Source organism: Bacillus rossius, chromosome 3 (assembly GCF_032445375.1).
Source record: "Bacillus rossius redtenbacheri isolate Brsri chromosome 3, Brsri_v3, whole genome shotgun sequence".
Lineage (NCBI taxonomy): Eukaryota > Metazoa > Arthropoda > Insecta > Phasmatodea > Bacillidae > Bacillus > Bacillus rossius.
Window position 1 is genome coordinate 122,371,331 of NC_086332.1, and position 19,610 is coordinate 122,390,940.

Consider the following 19,610-nt stretch of genomic DNA (forward strand, 5'->3'; position numbering starts at 1 on the left):
AGATGTTCTTGGAGATTTTTGCTGGAAAAAAAAAGAAGAAAAAACAATTATTTTTAACTTGTTTCAGGTCAATTATGACATGTATGTGAGATTTTTAAACATGTAGACACTAAGTTGTTACATTATTTATTTTTAAATTACTTACCATGCAAACAGAAAAAAAAAGTTTCTGATGCCAATGATAAATTTCAAAACTGAAAGCATCTTAAAATTGACAAATTGGTATTGCAACCTATGCATTTTTTTTTTTTCAAACTTATTAAGCAGGAATACTTCTTCACTGGGAATTTCTTAACATGCTATTTACATTCCTAATAATCAATTTAATGGTGTCTGGTTAATGCAAAGAGGCCCATGACATTGTATAATAACACATTTTAAGCAAAGTTTTAAAAGAAAACTTAAATTTAAATCCTAATGATTTCCTAATAAGTGTCTGTGTGAACAGTGCCTGTGATGTTACATCATTACAATTCAGCCCATGTTTTTGTGCAATAATACTCTAAAATTTCTAGTAATTTTTTGAGCAGATTCTCAATATTATCCTTTGTAGCATAGGCGTGCGCACGGTAGGTGCCACAGGTGCCTTGGCACCACCATTAGGGTTAACGTTATTTTGTTTTTACGAGCAGAAATAATACATACTTACAAAAAAACCGTATTATTTCCAAACAAAATATGTTTTCCAATCGTGTCGAGTTACAGATATGTGCTCATAACACTATCAGTATATCATTTATCAATCTAACCAACTATGCACACGGAAACAAGCCAGGTGCAATTACTTGTGTTGTACACGCGGGCCGCGGCTACGAAACTTCTGAAATGTAAATACTTCTCATAGTCAGGGGTGCCCACAAGGGGGGGGGGTAACGACGCAGACTGCGTCATTAAAATTTCAGGGGGGGGGGGGTTAAAAGACGAGAAAAATGTATATATTATTTGCATAATTATAGCTTCTAATGTGAAAATACGTTTATGGTGCTTTGATAATTGAAAGGGATCTTGTAAATCAAATTGGCAACCCCGCACTTTCCTCAACAAAAGCAGTTTGCCATATGTCGGTTCAGGATGGAAATATTACCTGATATGATCAAAATTATTATTAGAAAATCAGTTTTAATTAATGCAAAATGTGATAAAATATAATACTAAAAAGTATAATATTATAAAATAATTGAGTAAATCATTGAGAAAAAGGCATAAAAAATTTCGGGGGGGGGGGGGGGCATCCTGTCATAGTTCTCCTCGAATGACATGGAATGCGCGCTCGGTGTCCACTGTTCACTCCACTCGGCAGGCGCACGGAATAATAGCCGCCGTCCACCAGGATTTATTTTAAAAAAAGAGAGTTTAGTTAGTTAAAAGGATAGGCTTACTCGATGACTTATATGCAGTCGCCGACAAAACATTTTTGTTGTATTCCAAAAGTTAAAACTTTTGCCCACTCTTATTTTTGTATTTTTATTATTTTAATATTTTACATGTTTAAGATATGTTACAAAAACTCCCTTGATTTGTTGATTTTAAAACTTAACATTTTAGAATGTTTTTTCTAGCATTTATTTGGCGTCTTCAGAAAACATGTAAGTACGGTTTTTCAAAGCCACCAGCATGAATTCCGTGCAAACAATTTGTGCAGTTTACTTTATGGCTCAACAAAGCTTAAAACTGTAAATAGTTTAGTAGTTTTCCTGGTGATTATAACGTTCAAAGCCATAGTTCCTCATAAAAAATGTTAAAATTTTTACATCTGTGCATTTAATGTTTTTGTTCGGAAACACCTTAAATAGCACCATTTTGCTCTTTCAAATCCAAATTTTTCCGGGGGAGGACCCCCGGACCCCCCGCTTTAGGCTCGGGGTCCGTGAATGACAGGGCTATTCTGTAATCTGGCACCACCAATACTGAAGTCCTGCGCACGCCTATGCTTTGTAGTGCACATTTAATGTTTATTTTCATTATTTAAATTGCTACCACTACATAACTATACACATGTAATCTAATAAATCATCATTTAATGTGTTTCCTTTATTGTCATATAATGGATGGAATTAGGTTTTGTCAAACTCTCCAAATCAAACATGATTTGTTACTACTATAATTTAGCATAATAAAAACTAATTTAAATAGAAATACCAATGATGCTTATGCTTAGTACAACACAACTCGAAGACTTGTACCTTCTCTGCGGGAAAGGATAAAATTTATTTCAATTATTTTGCGCTGTAATCCCAGCCCACCTATAACATGAAGGCCAGATTGCAGAAATAACTTTGTTAAAACGAAATGGCAATTAATGAAACCGCTGTCTAATTATATGTGTAGGCCTAGTGCATTCACTTACAATAAATTACATTTATGACAAGCCAGATATAATAGAAGGCTTTATTAAATTTCCATTAATAGTAATACGTACGCCTACAACATACAATAAGTACTACTACATAGTGCAGAAAATAATAAAAATAATTACTTAACCAGCAGAAATGTAAATTATTTAAAATGAAACACTTCAATATTTATATTAAAATAAACACAACATAATTAATTTATGTGTTGTGCACAGTAAATAAACATTAATTACCCTTAACTACATATTATAGGTTATGAAATATATTTACTTAAGTATATTATAAAAGCCCGAAGGTGATAACTGAATAAAATAAATTGGTTTAATCAAATTCTATTAAAACCAAAATATTTAGGAACCTATAAGCCTAAATTTGTGTGATTTTTAACTAAAGATAATAAATAACCCATACATTAGCATTCGTGTTCTACAGTCAACGACCATATATAGCTACAGTAAGTAGAAAACTTGTTAGATGCTTTCGCAATTTTATTAAATCGCGAATATCCTGTTAATGCATCACATAAATTAAAAAATCAGACTGAAAACAGCGCACATATAAATATGGCACGGGAATGTTAAGCATACCGACAAAAAAAGACATTCCTTAACCTACAGCTTTACACATTTCGAAGACGCATAAAAGAATGTTTCTATACCGGTACTTGCTTAAGTGCGAAAGTAAAAACAAAAAAAAAAGTAAACTAACATGAAATAAATAATGTTAAAACTTACAATTTATTCACCACATATAAAAATCCAAGTACCAAAATACTGCGCCAAAACAAGAAATAATACACAAAGACAAAGATTTCTAAACTTCAGTGCCAACAAACATGATGGGAAGTTTCAATATAATATCTCAGATACATTTCAGAATCAACCACAATGTAATATTGCCAAACGAATCTTGCTGAAATGTATCTGAAACTTCATTTATAGACATGAGTACTATGTTTCCAATGAAATGTTTATGAAATAATCCAGAAACATGACAGATGAAATGTAATCTATTCGAAACATAGTAATGTTACTGCAATATCACAGACATGTTACTGAAACATTGTGTGCTGTATGGGTCACAACATGTTTTTTACATTGTCACTTTCCTCATCATGCAATTATCATGAAATACAAACTTTTATGCTTAAGTTCCATTGCATGAACTTTACAATGTATTCCATTTACACAGACCACAAAGCGACTAACCTCAACTATAGGTCATTACATGCCACTACAATAACACTTAAAGAACCCAGGCACATGGAACACCTAAAGTCCTCACCAAATATTCAATACTTTTCCAAACTTTTCAGGTACATTTAAAATTTTACTACAACAGAGCCCTGGCATAACATTTATAAGCAAAAAATATAAAATGAGGACTTGTCAGCCTACATAACTTTTTTACTAATGGACTAAATATATGTGGATTAATCTAATGTTGAAGGCACCGAAAGTTACACTCAATGCTTAAGACAATTTTCCAACTTTTTAGTGTTTACAACTTATTTATGTTACATTTTTATTTCGTAAATTACCAACTAAAGTTACATTTGATCAAGCTATGTGGCCATCTTTTCCCAACTGTCCACAAGTCTCCAATGCGGCCAATGTTACAGACTTAAATATCCCACACTCCTCCCTCACATAACCATTTGGAAGAAGAATATGTATATAAAACAATACTAAAAAGAAAGTACAAATACACTAGAGAACACAAACCAGTCACTCACGTCTACATTACAAAGAGTACAACAAACGAATACATTGTTGCCAACAAATGTCCTACACTGCAGATAACACACTATACATCAGTAACCTTCTTTGGTACTCTGTCTCTCATCGGGTACCTACGATCCTTAACAGTGCTGTTGCCGAGTGAAGACGCCTTTACAGGAAATCCTTTGAATTGCTCTTCCTCCATTCTGCCTGCATATGACGTACTGCTGTTTCCTAAAACCTGTTGGTCCGTACCGCTGTCATTGTCAAGCACACTCTTCCTCCTTCCTATTTCACGACTCTCACTGACCATTGTAGCTGGACGGAACCGCTTGAAGAAGGCACTACCATTCGCACCAGTAACCATCCCTGGTGTAACACGCTTTACTTTCCCAACAGTATCACGGACCTTGGCAGTGACTGACTCTGAGGGAGTTCTCGCACCCTGAGGCGCTACTGCAGCCCAAGTACTCGTGTCACTGTCTATGCTGTGCTGGTCGAAGGGTGGCACAAATGTCTGAAATGGGGAAAATAATCTGATCTGATCAAGATGATGATGGAAAACACCTCCTCCAATACCATTTACCCTGTAAGTGAGCGGACCCAGTTGGTCAACTATGATGCCTCGGTCCCACTTGTTCTCTCCGCGCCCATAGACTCGAAAAGTCACTGCACTGCCAGGCGCAAAAGTGTCCGACCTGCACCGAAGTGAAGAAGCAGGAGGTGGTTGGTGGGTAGCAACCGTGGCTGCTACAGAAGGCGTAACCAGAGAGAGTCTATTTCGCAATGCCCTGCAAAACATCAAACTGCTGGGACACTCTCCAGTAACAGCATGAGGTGTCGTCCTGTAGCTCAGAAGGAACCTAGGGAGTGCCACCTCCATTTGCACCCCAGAGTGGAGAATGGCTTTGATCTCCTGCTTGAACATCTTGACCATGTTCTCAGCTTGTCCGTTGGTTGCTGGGTGGTATGGTGGGGAAAATGTGTGTCTTATGGCATTCTGACGGCAGAAATGTTGAAACTCTTCTGATGCAAACTGGGGGCCATTATCCGATACAAGCCGCTCCGGGAGGCCATGCATTGCAAACCACCCACGCAATTTGTTGATAATGGCTGTGCTGCTAGTACTTGTGAGTTCACACACTTCAGGCCACTTAGAGTAGCTGTCCACTAACACCAAGAAGTTCTTTCCCAGGAAGGGACCAGCAATGTCCACATGTACTCTATACCACGGCTTGCCAGGCCATACCCATGGCAGAAGGATAGACTTATCAGGCATAGACTTCTCCTGCAAACACGACTCACATGATGTTGTGACCTTTTCCAATGTATCATTTAACTTTGGCCACCAAACGTAAGACTGTGCTAGAGCTTTTATTTTACACACACAAAAATGGCTGGAATGCAATTCCTGCAAAATTTTACTCTGTAGAGACAACGGCATGACCACTCTGTGGCCCCACATCAGCACTACCTGCTCAAGCGTCAATTCCAGCCTTCTTGTGTAAAATGGTTTCAAAGCCTCTTCAACCTCTGACGGCCAGCCGTCACGAACGCACAACAATACTTTGCTCAAAACCTGGTCACGCTCTGTAGCAATCCTAATGGCTTGTGCCGTCACTGGTAAAAACTCATCCTTTGCAACGTGCAGATATGAAAACTCTTCTGAAGCCTCTACCTGGTGCAACGGCAGCCTGGAAAGGGCATCTGCATTGGACTTTGCTGAACCTCTCACATACTGTACCTCATAGTCAAATCCTTGCAACAAAACAGCCCAGCGCTGTAGGCGATTTGCAGCCAATTGAGGAATGCCGCAATGGTTGCCAAATATGTGCGTTAGGGGCTGGTGGTCGGTAACCAGGCAGTACTTCCGCCCATACACATACTGGAAGAATTTCTTGACGCCAAAAACAATTGCCAAGGCTTCCCTATCTAACTGCGAATAGTTCTTCTCGGCTTCTGACAATGTACGAGAAGCAAACGCAATTGGCTTCTCCGAGCCATCCAGATACACATGACTGATCACCGCCCCGAGGCCATATGGGGAAGCATCACACGCCATCTTGATAGGCAACTCAGGGTCATAGTGGGCCAGTACAGTAGATGAAACAATTAAATCCTTGAGCTACTTGAAGGCAACATCGCACTGCGAGGTCCAACTCCAACGACATCCTTTCTTCAAAAGCCCATGCAAGGGTGCGAGGATTGTAGAGAGGTTAGGTAAAAACCGAGCATAATAGTTTACCAACCCCAGCCATGCACGCAGCTGCTTAAGGTCTTGCGTAACTGGTGCACCCACAACTGCACTGACCTTATCGCCGCACGTATGTAGCCCCTCTTTGTTAATAGTGTGACCCAAAAATGTTACTGAAGGCTGAAAGATTTTACACTTCTTCGTATTTACCTTGAGACCATATTTGTCTAGACGCTGGAATACTGTGCCCAGGTTTTTCCAGTGCTGCTCCCTTGTCGGACCAGTAACCATAACGTCATCTTGAAAGAAAACCACTCCGTCTAGGCCCTGAAGGACCTGCTCCATTGTACGCTGAAAAATGGCCGGACAGGACACAATTCCGAATGGTAGTCTGCTGTATCTGAAAAGACCCCTGCGTGTATTGATTGTGCACAATTCTTGAGATGCCTCATCTAACTTTAACTGCTGGAATGCCTGAGACAAATCTACTGTAGAAAATTCCTCACCACCCTTCAACTTTGCAAACAGCTCTTCCACCCTGGGTAGTGAGTAATACTCTGTTACTTATCCAGGATTTACAGTTATTTTAAAATCAGCACATATCGCACACCGAGAATAATAGGGCCACATCTCAAAAAAACTAAATTTTACAGGAGAGTGAATAATTGAAAGTTTATTCTTAGCCTCAGCAATCAGGAAGTGCATAATGTCGGCACTGTTTCTATAAAATTAATCAACCTCCTTTATATCCTTAAGTAGAATATGGAGTTTATTAGTAAATATATTTTAGTTTAAGTCACACTAAAAATCTTATAATTCAAACAAAGGGACAACCTTTTTGTCTGTGTTACAATTATTTTTCAATGTTTATGGGAAAATAGGACTACCCAAATTTAGTCAAACATACAAACACTTTCTAACTTCTCAAAATTAATAATAATTTGAGAACATTTTAAAAATAATGTTCACTTTTAAATCTCTTCCAATAGATCGTTATCTTCTTCATCCTTGTTATTTTCCTCTTGTACTCGCAAATTAGTGTAGAAAGGATGATGAATCCTTGGTATCACACCTGAAGAACACAAGTCTAGAAGATTGTAATCTTATTTCTAGGAAGTCTTGGAGCATTTTGATAGGCCTGATGCAGAACTGGCACATTAAGGCGATGTCCTCGCTGATTTCTTCTCACGAGTATCGTCTTGAAATCACTCTCTTCGTAGTCTGTTTTGTAAAACAGAATGTTAGGAGAAACTTTATTTTTCTCACTGACTTTCAAGGAATTCCAAATTACTTTCTGACCATCCTCATTAACATTGTAATTACTGCCTATTTCTTTTTCCAGTTTCTTCAAAACGTAAATGTCCTCTGTAGCAAGCTCCGTGACAGTATAGGGTTTTCCATCCTTCTTTGACATTTGAATCAGTGGTGCCCATTGTGTTGGAGTGTATATTGGACCTGATTTAAGAGACCTCTTCTTTTGCCTCTCAATCGTGGCATGCATGGAATCTCCTTCATTCTGAGAATGGCCAGAAACCAAGTATTTGTGTGTGATTCGGGGTATGTCTAGTGTCTGAACAGCAAAGAGATACAGAGATGCAATAGCCTTATTCTTATTTTGTCCGGCAGCATTGTCAGAATAAAAAACAACAGGTTGTTGAGTTTGACAGTTTTCATGAAGAAAAGCTATAATGCAAGTCCTTATTTCGTTAGCACCGCGTTTAGCTATTGACTCATTCCAAAAGAATCAGAAACCTTCCTTCTTTCCAACATCAAAAATTGTAAAATTAAAACAGTTCAATTTTCTTTTGTAATAAAAAACTAAAATGTCTCCGCATGGCACCTGTAGGACTGTCTGTAGATCAAAGCATGACAATATCAATTATCAATTTCGAGCAAGATTTGCATCATTGGACTTTTCTTCCCTGCTTAAAAGTTTGTTTCTATTGTGGTCATCATACCTCGCCTGTATTTTTTGTCTTTCTTCCTCACTGGAGTTTGCATAACTCTGACAAAGCGCACATTGATCTTTTTTTCGTACAAAAAAGGAGAGGTTAAATTCAGTGTTGAATATTTCCCGATAGACATTTAATTTCACAACAGGCAGGCTGTTTCTGACTTGGTTTTCTGTGAACAGTCTGTACATATCGGCTATTGTTAAGCTCCCATCCAGATACTCTTTGCTGGTCTGTGCTCTAAGATAATGGGATTCTATTCTTGGGAAAGAACGAATGTGAGCTCTGACTTGTTCCTTCAAACCTTCATCAACTTTCTTCTTAGTAATTTTTCCCCTTTTTTCTTTCTCTAAAATCCCACATTCATCAACTTTTTTTCCAGCAGTTTCTTATGAATTTATCTCCAATATCTAGAGTTTTCATAAAAATTGCTTGCAAACCCTAATTCGGCTCTCGTCAATTGTGAAATAGTATGCGATATTGAATCCTCTTCTGCTGCCTTCTTTTAAATATCTATACTGTGGTTTGACTTTGTAAGAATTACTCACTACAAAATTCTGTTGTAGGCTATGGTCTCCTATTTCCCAGAATGATTTATTGATTTGTGTCTGTTTGTATTTTGGTATATTAGTAGAACATTGTATGCGGCACTTTTTCCCACAAACACCTTTTACTGATTTAGCATCTTTTTGTTTGTTTGTTATAGTGCAGTATGCTTGACCAGAATTTACCTTGGTTTCCTTCACTATTGCTTTCCATGATTCTGGCTGGCATTTTCTTTTCCTTGATTGTGCTCTTTCATTCAAATCTTGATCCCTTGTAGATTCTTTAGGCTGTTTTATTTCAGCAGTAATAGGTGGTACTTCATTTTCCGAACTTGATTCAATGGGTTCATAATTAGGATCAAACACAGAATCGTCTTCATGTATACGAAAGTCCTCACATCCACTACTGATGTCACTCTGCAGTGATTTTTCTTCATTTATGAGATTTTCAGTGTTCATTTCTGAACAGGTAGGTGGTTGTACAGCCACTAGATCAGTGTATACCTTTTCTGTACCATTGTCCTCTATCTGAAACAGAAACACAATACAAATTTATGTCACAACTAGGTTCGTGGAGACAAATGGATTTTGTGTTTAAAATAATAACATTCGATATAGGCCTATTATCAATATGTCATATTATAGAGATAATAAAATCATGATAATTGTTCGGTTATGAATTTTTGCCTCAATCATTGAAGTAGACGCCTCAGTGCAATATCGTGCTTTTAAATTAGCAGGATTAGTATGTGATACTTCAGCTTCTGAACTTGATTTAATGTGTTCATGATTAGGATGTAACACAAGATCATCTTCAGGTACACGGAAGTTCTCATATCTACTATTGATGTCACTCGGAAGCGATTTTTCTATGCATACAAAATTCTCATTTTTGTCTTCAAAGCAGTTAGATGGTTGGACAGCAACTAGATCAGTGTACACATTTTACGTACCACTATCCTCTATCTGAAACAGACACACAACACAAAATTATGTCGCAACTAACAATTCATACTAAAATAAATACAATCAATATCGACCTACTATTAATATTTAACAACTCAGGTTGGTACCTATGTCTGTTTGAAGGATGATGTGCACCTTAGTGTTCATTGTTCTTTGGTTTATTTATAACCTCTGACGTCGTCCGGCCGACGACCACCCCAGAGCCCGACCTGCACCCGCCAGTATACGCTCCCGCTAACGGAACACACCCCTGGCCATGGCCCACCCGAATCAGGCGAGCCGAACAGCGATTAAAGGCAAACCCGCGAAAACCTGAGTAGACAAGAGAAGAACCGTACCCATTCCCCCTGGAACATTAAATTAGGATTTTAGCGACAATAAAGTCTCTTCCAGACACACCCATTTGGAATCTAGCGTAAAGAGGTCAGACCTGGCGCGAGAGAGGCCGAGCCTCCCTCGGACGCCATGCCAGTTCGGCAGTTCAACACAGCTCACGGACCGGGGCGGACCTACGTCCCACGGAGGGGCAACAGCCTTTGTCTTCATCGAAAGTAACATCCGGTAAATATAGTCACTAATTAACAGAACCCCTTTTATTACTTAACCTCTCCGTGAGTACCCGGTCCCCCTTTTCGGTACAGGACCTAATCCGACCGCATCAATTTAAAGACACCCCGCACCACACTGGGTCAGCGGGGTTGATCTTCAGTATACGGCACGGGCCGCCTCCCGCAACTCACAGAACTTTAATTAAGGCCACGCGCACGGCGCTGACCACAAACCCGCAAGGGAGCTTGGACAAACTTAATTACGGTGCGTGTTTCACCACAGTGGGCACAACACCCGCGCAGAGACATTCGTATACGGGGTTGGCCGTCTCCAACCGTCCACCCCTTAATTCAGTGTATTTTTGTGTCCCGTATTTTGTATTACTAACTTACGTTACCCGAGTAACGAGTGCCACGTAATTTGTGCGCGCCCCCTTAATTCAGTGTACTTTTGTATCCCGTATTTTGTATTACTAGCTTACGTTACCCGAGTAACGAGTGCCACGTAATTTGTGCGCGCCCCCTTAATTCAGTGTATTTCTATGTCCCGTATTTTGTATTACTAACTTACATTACCCGAGTAACGAGTGCCACGTAACTTGTACGCATCCCCTTAATTCAGTGTACTTTTGTGTTCCGCCTTTGTGTTACGAAATTACGTTACCCGCGTAACCAGTGAGACGTATGAGACGTAACAGCGTCCGAGGCCCACGTAACGCGGAACACAAACAATACGGCGCCACGGAATAAGGAGTAAACCCCCCCCCCCCCCGGGGACCTCAGTAGAGTAATGTATTGTGTACGACTCGCTCCTATGAATAAAAGGTACAACACCGCACCCTCAACTCCACGTCCCTTATTTAAACATCATCTCACGCAACACCGCCGCCGGCCCTAGTGGGCCACACAGGGGCACATACATCCACGACCCCAAATTCACGACTATACCCGAGCTAGTCTGGCGCCCACCCGGACAATACGTATCAAGAACCGACTTTTCCCACTAGGAGCCACACCGGGACTCGAGCCCGAGACCCCGGACGACGGCATTTGGCGCCCGCTGCGTGGGGCAGAAAATAACGTGAAAATTTTTTTTTCCCCCTTCTGGACATTTTCGAGATAAATTCACCAACAGGCGACAGCGGAGACACGAAACGGCCATTTTGGACACAGGAAGGGTCGAAGGCCAGACAGAACGGCGCGACGAGGCGAGCGGACAAAGGACACTCCAACACCCCACCCCCGCACGTCATCACGGCGAGGCGAGCAACGGAGCGACGTCACCACCCCCACCCCGCACGGACCGTTTTCGCCTCCTCTTTGTGCGGCTGTCCAGGCACCTGCCCCCACCTCGCTACCCCTCTTCACGCTCTCCGCTTCGGGCAACCATCCTGATACCCCCACTCCGCGCGGACTGTTTTCGCCTCCTCTTTGTGCGGCTGTCCAGGCACCGGCCCCCGCCGATCTCAAACCCGCGCGCTACAACACGCGCCCAGACTACAAACAGCCCGTCACAAACGGCGAACTTGAACGTACAACATACAGCTCAACATGCAGGCACCACCTACAGACCTCGTGTGCACGCGTTGCCTATTACCAAGGGAAATAGACCTATTGACGGGATCACTGCCGTGGTATAGGACATGCCAATGCGCGAACACCCGGGACAACGTCACCGACCATACCTGGGGCAAGCCCTGGAGCGAGACGTTACTCGGCGAGCAGCACACCCAATTACCGTGGTCATGGGCACCACTCAAGACGGAGGCACCAGCTAACATCACACTAGGAGGCATACTACCGACTACGGGCCTCACGAGTGCCCGGACCAATCTGGCACCCAAATACATCCAACCACCAAGCGCAATCACCGGACCAAACACGGGGATGCACACACGCAACCCGTGCTACACAGGGAAGTTAGCACTACCCGAGTTCAGCGGAATAGGGCACGAAGTACCCAGAGACTTCCTAACGCACTGCGAGGTCAGACTGGCACGGTCCGGAATACCGACCGACGAATGGTCGGGGCGAGCGAGCGAACAGCTGAAGGGGACCGCCCGCCAATGGTGGAGCCTCTGGGGACGCTTCGGCATGCCCTGGGTGGAGTTTGCAACGTCATTCAACCGCCGATTTGACACGGACCACGCACTGGTCCAATGTACTACGCAGTTCTATGGCGAACGCCAACGAGACGGCGAACCCGTTGAACAGTTTCTGGCCAAGAAAATGCAGCTGTTCAACCGAGTAGCACCCGGCGCCGCACCAACCGCCGCGCTCTCAACCATAACCACCCTCCAACACAATGAACTGCAACCGTTCATGCGGTGTTACCGCGCGTAGGAAGTCGAGGACTACCGACAAGCCATAGACACAGAACGGAACATCCGGGGACTGCGGCACTACGACCCCACGAACACCGATCGGGGCCTGGTCAGACGCCTAATGGGTCCGAGAATAGCCAGTGTCCAGAACCGGGAAGCAGGGGACTACCCACCCGACTACCCGCGACGAGCCATCGAGGACGCACAACCACCCGGTAGGCCCGATGGGACATCGACGCAACAGGAACCCCCACTACCGCGATGCCAGTTGGGCTGCCCCGCAGGTACACGCCACTGGCATGCCGACTGCCCTTCACGCCGGCAAACACCACCCGTCACCAACACGTCGGGAAACACCCACCTGGGGGCGCGGCGGTAAAACCCGCACGTCCGAGCAACCCGAGCCAACCCACACCTGCCGCGGAGGCAGCCCCACCGCAGCTAAACCAGCTAGTCCGCCCACGCGACGGCCTACTCCGCATCCCAGTGGAAGTCAACGGACGACCCACGGCAGCCCTAGTAGACACGGGCGCGAGCCACGTGTTCGTGGCCCCCCACCTGGTACCTCCCGGCGCGCTGCAGACCCACCAAGCCGAATTGCGGTTGGCAACCAGCACACAACCGGGAACGACAATGGGGCAAGCCGAACTCGAGGTACGCATTCGGGACGATGTCACCACAGTAACCGCCCTGGTGGTAGAGGACTTACACGAAGGGATAGTACTAGGCCAACCATGGTTAGCGAGACAAGATGCGGAAATCGAAATGAAACCCAGACGAGTTTACATTGGCACCCGCGAGCGGCTCACGGTGTACGCCATAGGCACTACCCCCGAGAGTCAGGGGGAGAAGGTAACCTTAGACCAGTTCCGCCACAACGTCCCCCACGAACACCGAACAGCAGTTGAACGCGTGTTGGCAGAAAGACAGGACGTCTTCGCGGTAGCCGACCCACTGAAGTGCACCACCATCACCAAACACCACATCCCGACCACCCACGACAACCCAGTACACGAGCCCCCGAGAAGCTACGGGTTCCGGGAGCAGAGGGCCATCCGGGAGCAGGTGGCGGACATGCTTCGCGACGGGGTAGTCGAACCGTCCAACAGTCATTACAATGCTTGCGTCGTGTTAGCCCCAAAGAAAGACGGTTCGCTACGCTTCTGCGTCGATTTTCGGCCGTTAAACGCCATCACGATTAGCTCACCCCCACCTCAAATCAGCGTCGACGCCGCCGTAGCCGGACTCGGCCGCGCGAAAGTCTTCAGTACGCTCGACCTGAAGGCTGGGTATTGGCAAGTGCCCATACGAGCGGAAGACAGGGGAAAAACCGCGTTCACGATACCAGACGGGCGGAAGTTTCAATTTCGTGCCATGCCTTTTGGGCTAAAGTGCGCACCGGCCACGTTCCAGGGAATGATGACCCGAGTGTTGGAGGGGTACCTGGGCCGGTTCGCGATCGCGTACCTCGACGACGTGATCGTCTTCTCCGAGACGTGGGAGGACCACGCCAGACACCTGGCGCTGGTCCTGGAACGCTTAGCCACACACCATCTAACGGCCGCACACCAAAAGTGTCATATAGGGACCCAGGAGGTCGAATTCCTGGGCCACCTAGTAAGCGCGGCTGGCAACCGACCCCAACCCGTTCACTTGCGCAAGATCGCTGAAGCGGCACCACCGCGGACGAGGAAGCAACTCCAACGGTTCATCGGCCTAGTGAACTGGCTCAGGGGGTACATTCCCGACTTCTCCCGTACCATCGCACCGCTGACCGACCTCCTGTCACCACGGGCACGGTACCATTGGGGCGAACCCGCGCAACGCGCCTTTGACGAAATAAAAGCCGCCTTCACTCGCTGTCACACCCTCACACGAGTAGACCCCGGACGCCGCCTCTACCTCCAGACCGACGCCAGCACACTCGGTGTGGGCGCGGTGCTTTTTCACACGGACCCGAACGGGGACCGCGAGGTCGTCGACTACGCTAGCGCAAAGATCGGACCGCCCGAACGCCGGTATCACAGCAACGAGCAAGAGTGCCTAGCCGTAGTCTGGGCCATGAAAAAGTACCGGCCCCACCTGGAGGGGAAGTGCTTCACACTGAGGACAGACAACCGCTGCCTCACCTGGCTGCATACGATGCAGGGGCGGAAAGGCAAACTCATACGATGGGCGCTATTCCTCCAGTCGTTCGACTTCGACGTCGAGCACGTTCCTGGCACAGAGAACCAGCTCCCCGACTTACTGTCGCGGGAACCCGATGCACGAACAGAGCTGACGGACGAGGACGACTGGGAGGAGTTTCTACCCCCGGACACACCACACGGACACGCATCGCACGACTCGGCATGCGCGCGCATCATGGCCGACGCGGACGGGGACGAAGACCCACCCAACACCGTGGCCGACGTCCAGGACCGGGTACGTCGAGCACAGGAAACGTCAATAGACGCGGCAAAACGCCGCCAGCAAGCGACCGCCGGACATGAGGCGTGGCGCGTGCGAGACGGCCTGATTCAGACTCACACGCCCGGACACCAGGTGGACTGGAGGACCTACGTCCCGACGGAAGCCCGAGAAGCGGTCCTTCGGTTCTTCCACGACCACGCCTTCGCTGGACACCCGGGGACCGATCAGACACGACGAGAAGTCTCCCGACACTACCACTGGCCCCGCATCACGTACGACGTACGTACGTACGTGCGCGAATGCGAGATCTGTCAGGCGAGGAAAGCGAGGCGGCGTGATGGCGAGGAGCAACAACAACCCAGGGAAGACACCACCGCCTTCCAAACGATAGCCTTGGACGTGATGGGCCCCTACCCTCGCACGCCGCGCGGTAAACGCTTCCTCCTCGTCGTGACGGACCTCTTCACGCGGTGGACAGAGGCGTATCCATGCGGGAACGTGCGCACACCTACCATCATCAGCCTGCTGACTAGGGAATTCCTGTCACGTTGGGGATACCCCCAGTCGGTGTTGACGGACAACGCCAGTCAGTTCCTGGGGCGACATTGGAAGGGCTGGTGCGACGAACACCAGATCGAGCACCACACGACGCCCGTCTACCATCCGAGAGCGAACCCGACAGAGCGCTGGAACCAGGAACTAAAGGCACAGCTCCGGATCCGGCTGGGGGCGGACCACACGCAGTGGGATCTACATGTGGCTGACGCCCTCTTCTGTGTACGGCGCCGCACCAACGCCGCAACCGGCCGCACACCAGCCGAGATGATACAGGGCCACAACCTGCCCTTACCGGGAGAATGGGCCACACACGGCACTCCGCACCCCGACGAGACGACGGAGGAACGCGACCAACGACGGGTGACTCTGCACGACAAGGCAAGACGCAGGCAGGAGAGATACGCCAACCGGATCACCCCAATCACAGATCATCCTCCACCCGCCGTGCAGGTCGGCGATCAGGTGTTCGCGCGACTACACCCGCTTTCAGCCACACCCCGCAACTATTGCGCGGGACTGGCCCCGCGCTGGGGCGGGCCATACACGGTACGGCGACGACTAGGCAGGACGACGTACTTAGTCAGCACGGAGGGACGGCGCCTGAAGAAAGTACACAGGGACGACATCCGACTCACCGCCCTACCTGGGGAAAGGAACCCAGACGGAGACGCAGGACCCCCCACTCCGGACGAAAACGGACGCCGTACGCCGGAGAGCGACGCCGTCCACGAAGAAGACGACTTGCCAGAAGTGACCCCCGCTAGAAGCCTACCCGAACCACGCCCATACCGCACCCTGGTGTTCACGAACACCACGTCCAACAGACACCGAGACGAACCCGCGGACACGCCCGGGACATCGCCTGCGAAGACCGCATCAGACGACGAGGCGAGGCCACGACCACGGCGGTGGCGGCGCCCGCCCACGTACCTCGACGATTACGCCCTTAGCATGACCACGGGGGACACCGGGGGCGACCCCGCCCACGACGTGCCAGACGAACCGGAAGAGGTCCACGAGGACGCACCGGAGACGGCAGTGGTACCCTGGGAGGTGACGTACCAACGGGTGTGTGAAGCAACAAAAAAAAAAATGATTATGTTTCTTTAACAAATTTTCACAACCGTCGAGTTCCGTCAGTTTAAAAAAAAAATGAATTATATGTTCTTGGTTCAAACAGCTAAAATTATCAAGGTAAATCAATGTAACTAGTTTATGTGTCGTAAATAAAAGTAAATTGCGTCTGTAACTAAAGTAGGTGTATTTTAGACCTAATGTGAGTGCGGCAGAGCCGTTGCAGGGTACAATTATTATTATACATACATTGATCACATTTTTATCCTACTAGACTATTAAATTATTCTAGAATGCTTGGAATTCTTTGTGTATGTATGCAACAAGTTTATCCAGTTCAAAACAAAACAAAAAAAAAACTCATTCAAAGTTAGTGTAGTGTAAATATATCAACAATTTGTTTTATATCATGTAAATGATTCAATAATTCTATATGTTTCTGTTGAAAGTTAAGTTGTGGTAAGTTCAAATTAAGTAAAAATTATGTATTAAGCCAGGATTGAAAGCACTCGGTGAGCGTGGACCACTGAGTGTTGATGAAACATTACTACATCAGAGACTAACGTTTATATAAAATTTAATGCCCTGAAAGAATTCCAAACAGATATTTACTATTCAATAGTCTTGGGATCCCGAGAGTTAATTTAAATTAATTAGTTTAGTTATTCTAATAATTATAGAACAAGAGATTCAGATTTGGATTTAAATTATGACGCTGGTAAGTCTTTCGGGCGGAAATCAATGTTTTTATAAAAAAACAATAATGTTCGTGAAATTCAACAAACGGGAAACGTTCCAAATCGACGACTGGACGGGGACTGGAAAAAAAACCGACCTCAGTGACAGTTATAGCCTCTACAGACGTATTGACTTCCTCGATGACCATGACTCTGCGACGATCCGTGTGTAGCTGGCTCTCCTGCTCTGGATAGCTGGTAGGTCGTTGACTCAGTCCTCCTCTCGTACCGGACTGCTGTGCTCGGCTCGTGAGCCGCCTCCTTCTTAGTTTGCGCCGTCGAGTCGGTCCTTCTCGTGGACCGGGCTGCTGGGTTGTCCTCCTACTAGGCTCCCGAGACGTCTTCTTATTAGCTCGTGTCGACAAAACTGCAGCGCCTTTCCTATTTTAACGTGGTTCAGTCGTCGTCGATTGAATAATTGAATTGTCTCTCTCTCAAATCCTCAGGATATTTTAACCGTTCTTCTTTGCGTCGATTAAGGTAGCATAATTAGGCAGATCTTCGTTCTAGTATAAAAGTTTCGTTGCATGTTCTTCCGTGAATTTTAGTGTTGAAATCTTCGACGATAATTAACAATTCTTATCAAAACACAATATTTTCAATAAAGTTACTTAATTCTTGGTATATATCGATAAATAAATCTTAACGTTACTAAAACAGCTCTTCGATATCTCTTTTAAGTATTAATTCAAATCATACGAAGTTTCCAGTTTGCTGCTAAAATTACGGACGCATATTATCAATGACCGAAAAATGGAACAAACCGAATATTCTAAAAGAATATTTTTACTTGTCCTTGTTTGTAATACGCGATTCTACAATTTTTCTTTAAACAAAAAAAAAATCAATGCTTTAACGCAAGCAAAATATAATCAAAATGAATCTCCTATTCTTTACAAATATAGTAATAAACAACAAATTTATTATTTTTTAAAAAAAAAAAACCAAAGATAAGCATACTTCCAGAGACAAAATAAAGTTTTAGCTTATTTAAAATTTGTAAAGAATGGCATATCATAAATCAAACAATTTTTTTGTTTCGACTTCTGCAACCACCAAAATTGATCAATATAAATATTTCTATAAAGTACAAACGTTGACTTTATAGAGGGGAGCGGGGTGTACGAGAGTCCATACCGCACCCTGGTGTTCACGAACACCACGTCAAACAGGCCCCGAGACGAACCCGCGGACACGCCCGGGACATCGCCCGCGAAGACCGCATCAGACGACGAGGCGAGGCCACGACCACGGCGGTGGCGGCGCCCGCCCACGTACCTCGACGATTACGCCCTTAGCATGACCACGGGGGACACCGGGGGTGACCCCGCCCACGACGTGCCAGACGAACCGGAAGAGGTCCACGAGGACGCACCGGAGACGGCAGTGGTACCCTGGGAGGGGAGCGGGGTGTACGAGAGCCCCCCACCGCAATACTACCTACGGGGCGATGAAGCAGAGGCCGTGGAGATCGCCGAGCTGTCGCACAGCATAGGTCAATCCGACGCGGGCAACGACGACGGGCCAGCGCCGATCGTCACGCAACCCGGAGAGACCGACCCGAAGATCGCCGCCATACCCGAACGGGAACGGAGTCCGCACCAGTCCACGAACTGTCAACCGCCGCCGAAGGAGGACCTCCGCGGACCGGGACATCAACCGGGGACAAACGAACCCGCCAGCGAGCCCGCGGAACGACCCCGACGGGCCCACAGACCTACAGCTCACCTAGCCGGCTACGACCTGGGACCAGGGCGCAGAGCCCGTCAGCCGCAAGGCCACCTCGACGAGTCGACCCCCGGATGTTCGGCGTGGGTCGACCCGGGACAGGTGCTCGGGCCCTACCAACTGCGGCCACCGCGAACACCACCCGGGTGGAGCTGTTGCCGGAGCTAGGAGGCGCCACGACGCCGCCCCCGGCACGCCTGCCACGACGGCAACCAGGGCGGCGCGCACGCTGGCCCAGTCAGCCACGATCACCAGGTCCAGTGCGCTGGCCCTACCAGCCGCTAACCCCACACCGGCACCACGACGCCGCCCCCGGCACGCCTGCCACGACGGCAACCGGGGCGGCGCGCACGCTGGCCCAGTCAGCCACGATCACCAGGTCCAGTGCGCTGGCCCTACCAGCCGCTGACCCCACACCGGCACCACGATGCCGCCCCCGGCACGCCTGCCATGACGGCAACCGGGGCGGCGCGCACGCTGGCCCAGTCAGCCACGAT

At 46.7% G+C, this 19,610-nt stretch overlaps 1 protein-coding gene across 1 annotated transcript in view; it reads left to right on the top strand.

The window, feature by feature from the left end:
- LOC134531371 (E3 ubiquitin-protein ligase RNF14-like) overlaps positions 1-19,610 on the top strand; it is a 250,433-nt gene that overhangs the window by 12,766 nt on the left and 218,057 nt on the right. The window contains exons 2-3 of the mRNA XM_063367072.1: positions 12,624-12,819; positions 13,551-13,612. Coding sequence (XP_063223142.1) covers positions 12,624-12,819; positions 13,551-13,612 — 258 coding nt within the window. The remainder of the gene's footprint in view (positions 1-12,623; positions 12,820-13,550; positions 13,613-19,610) is intronic.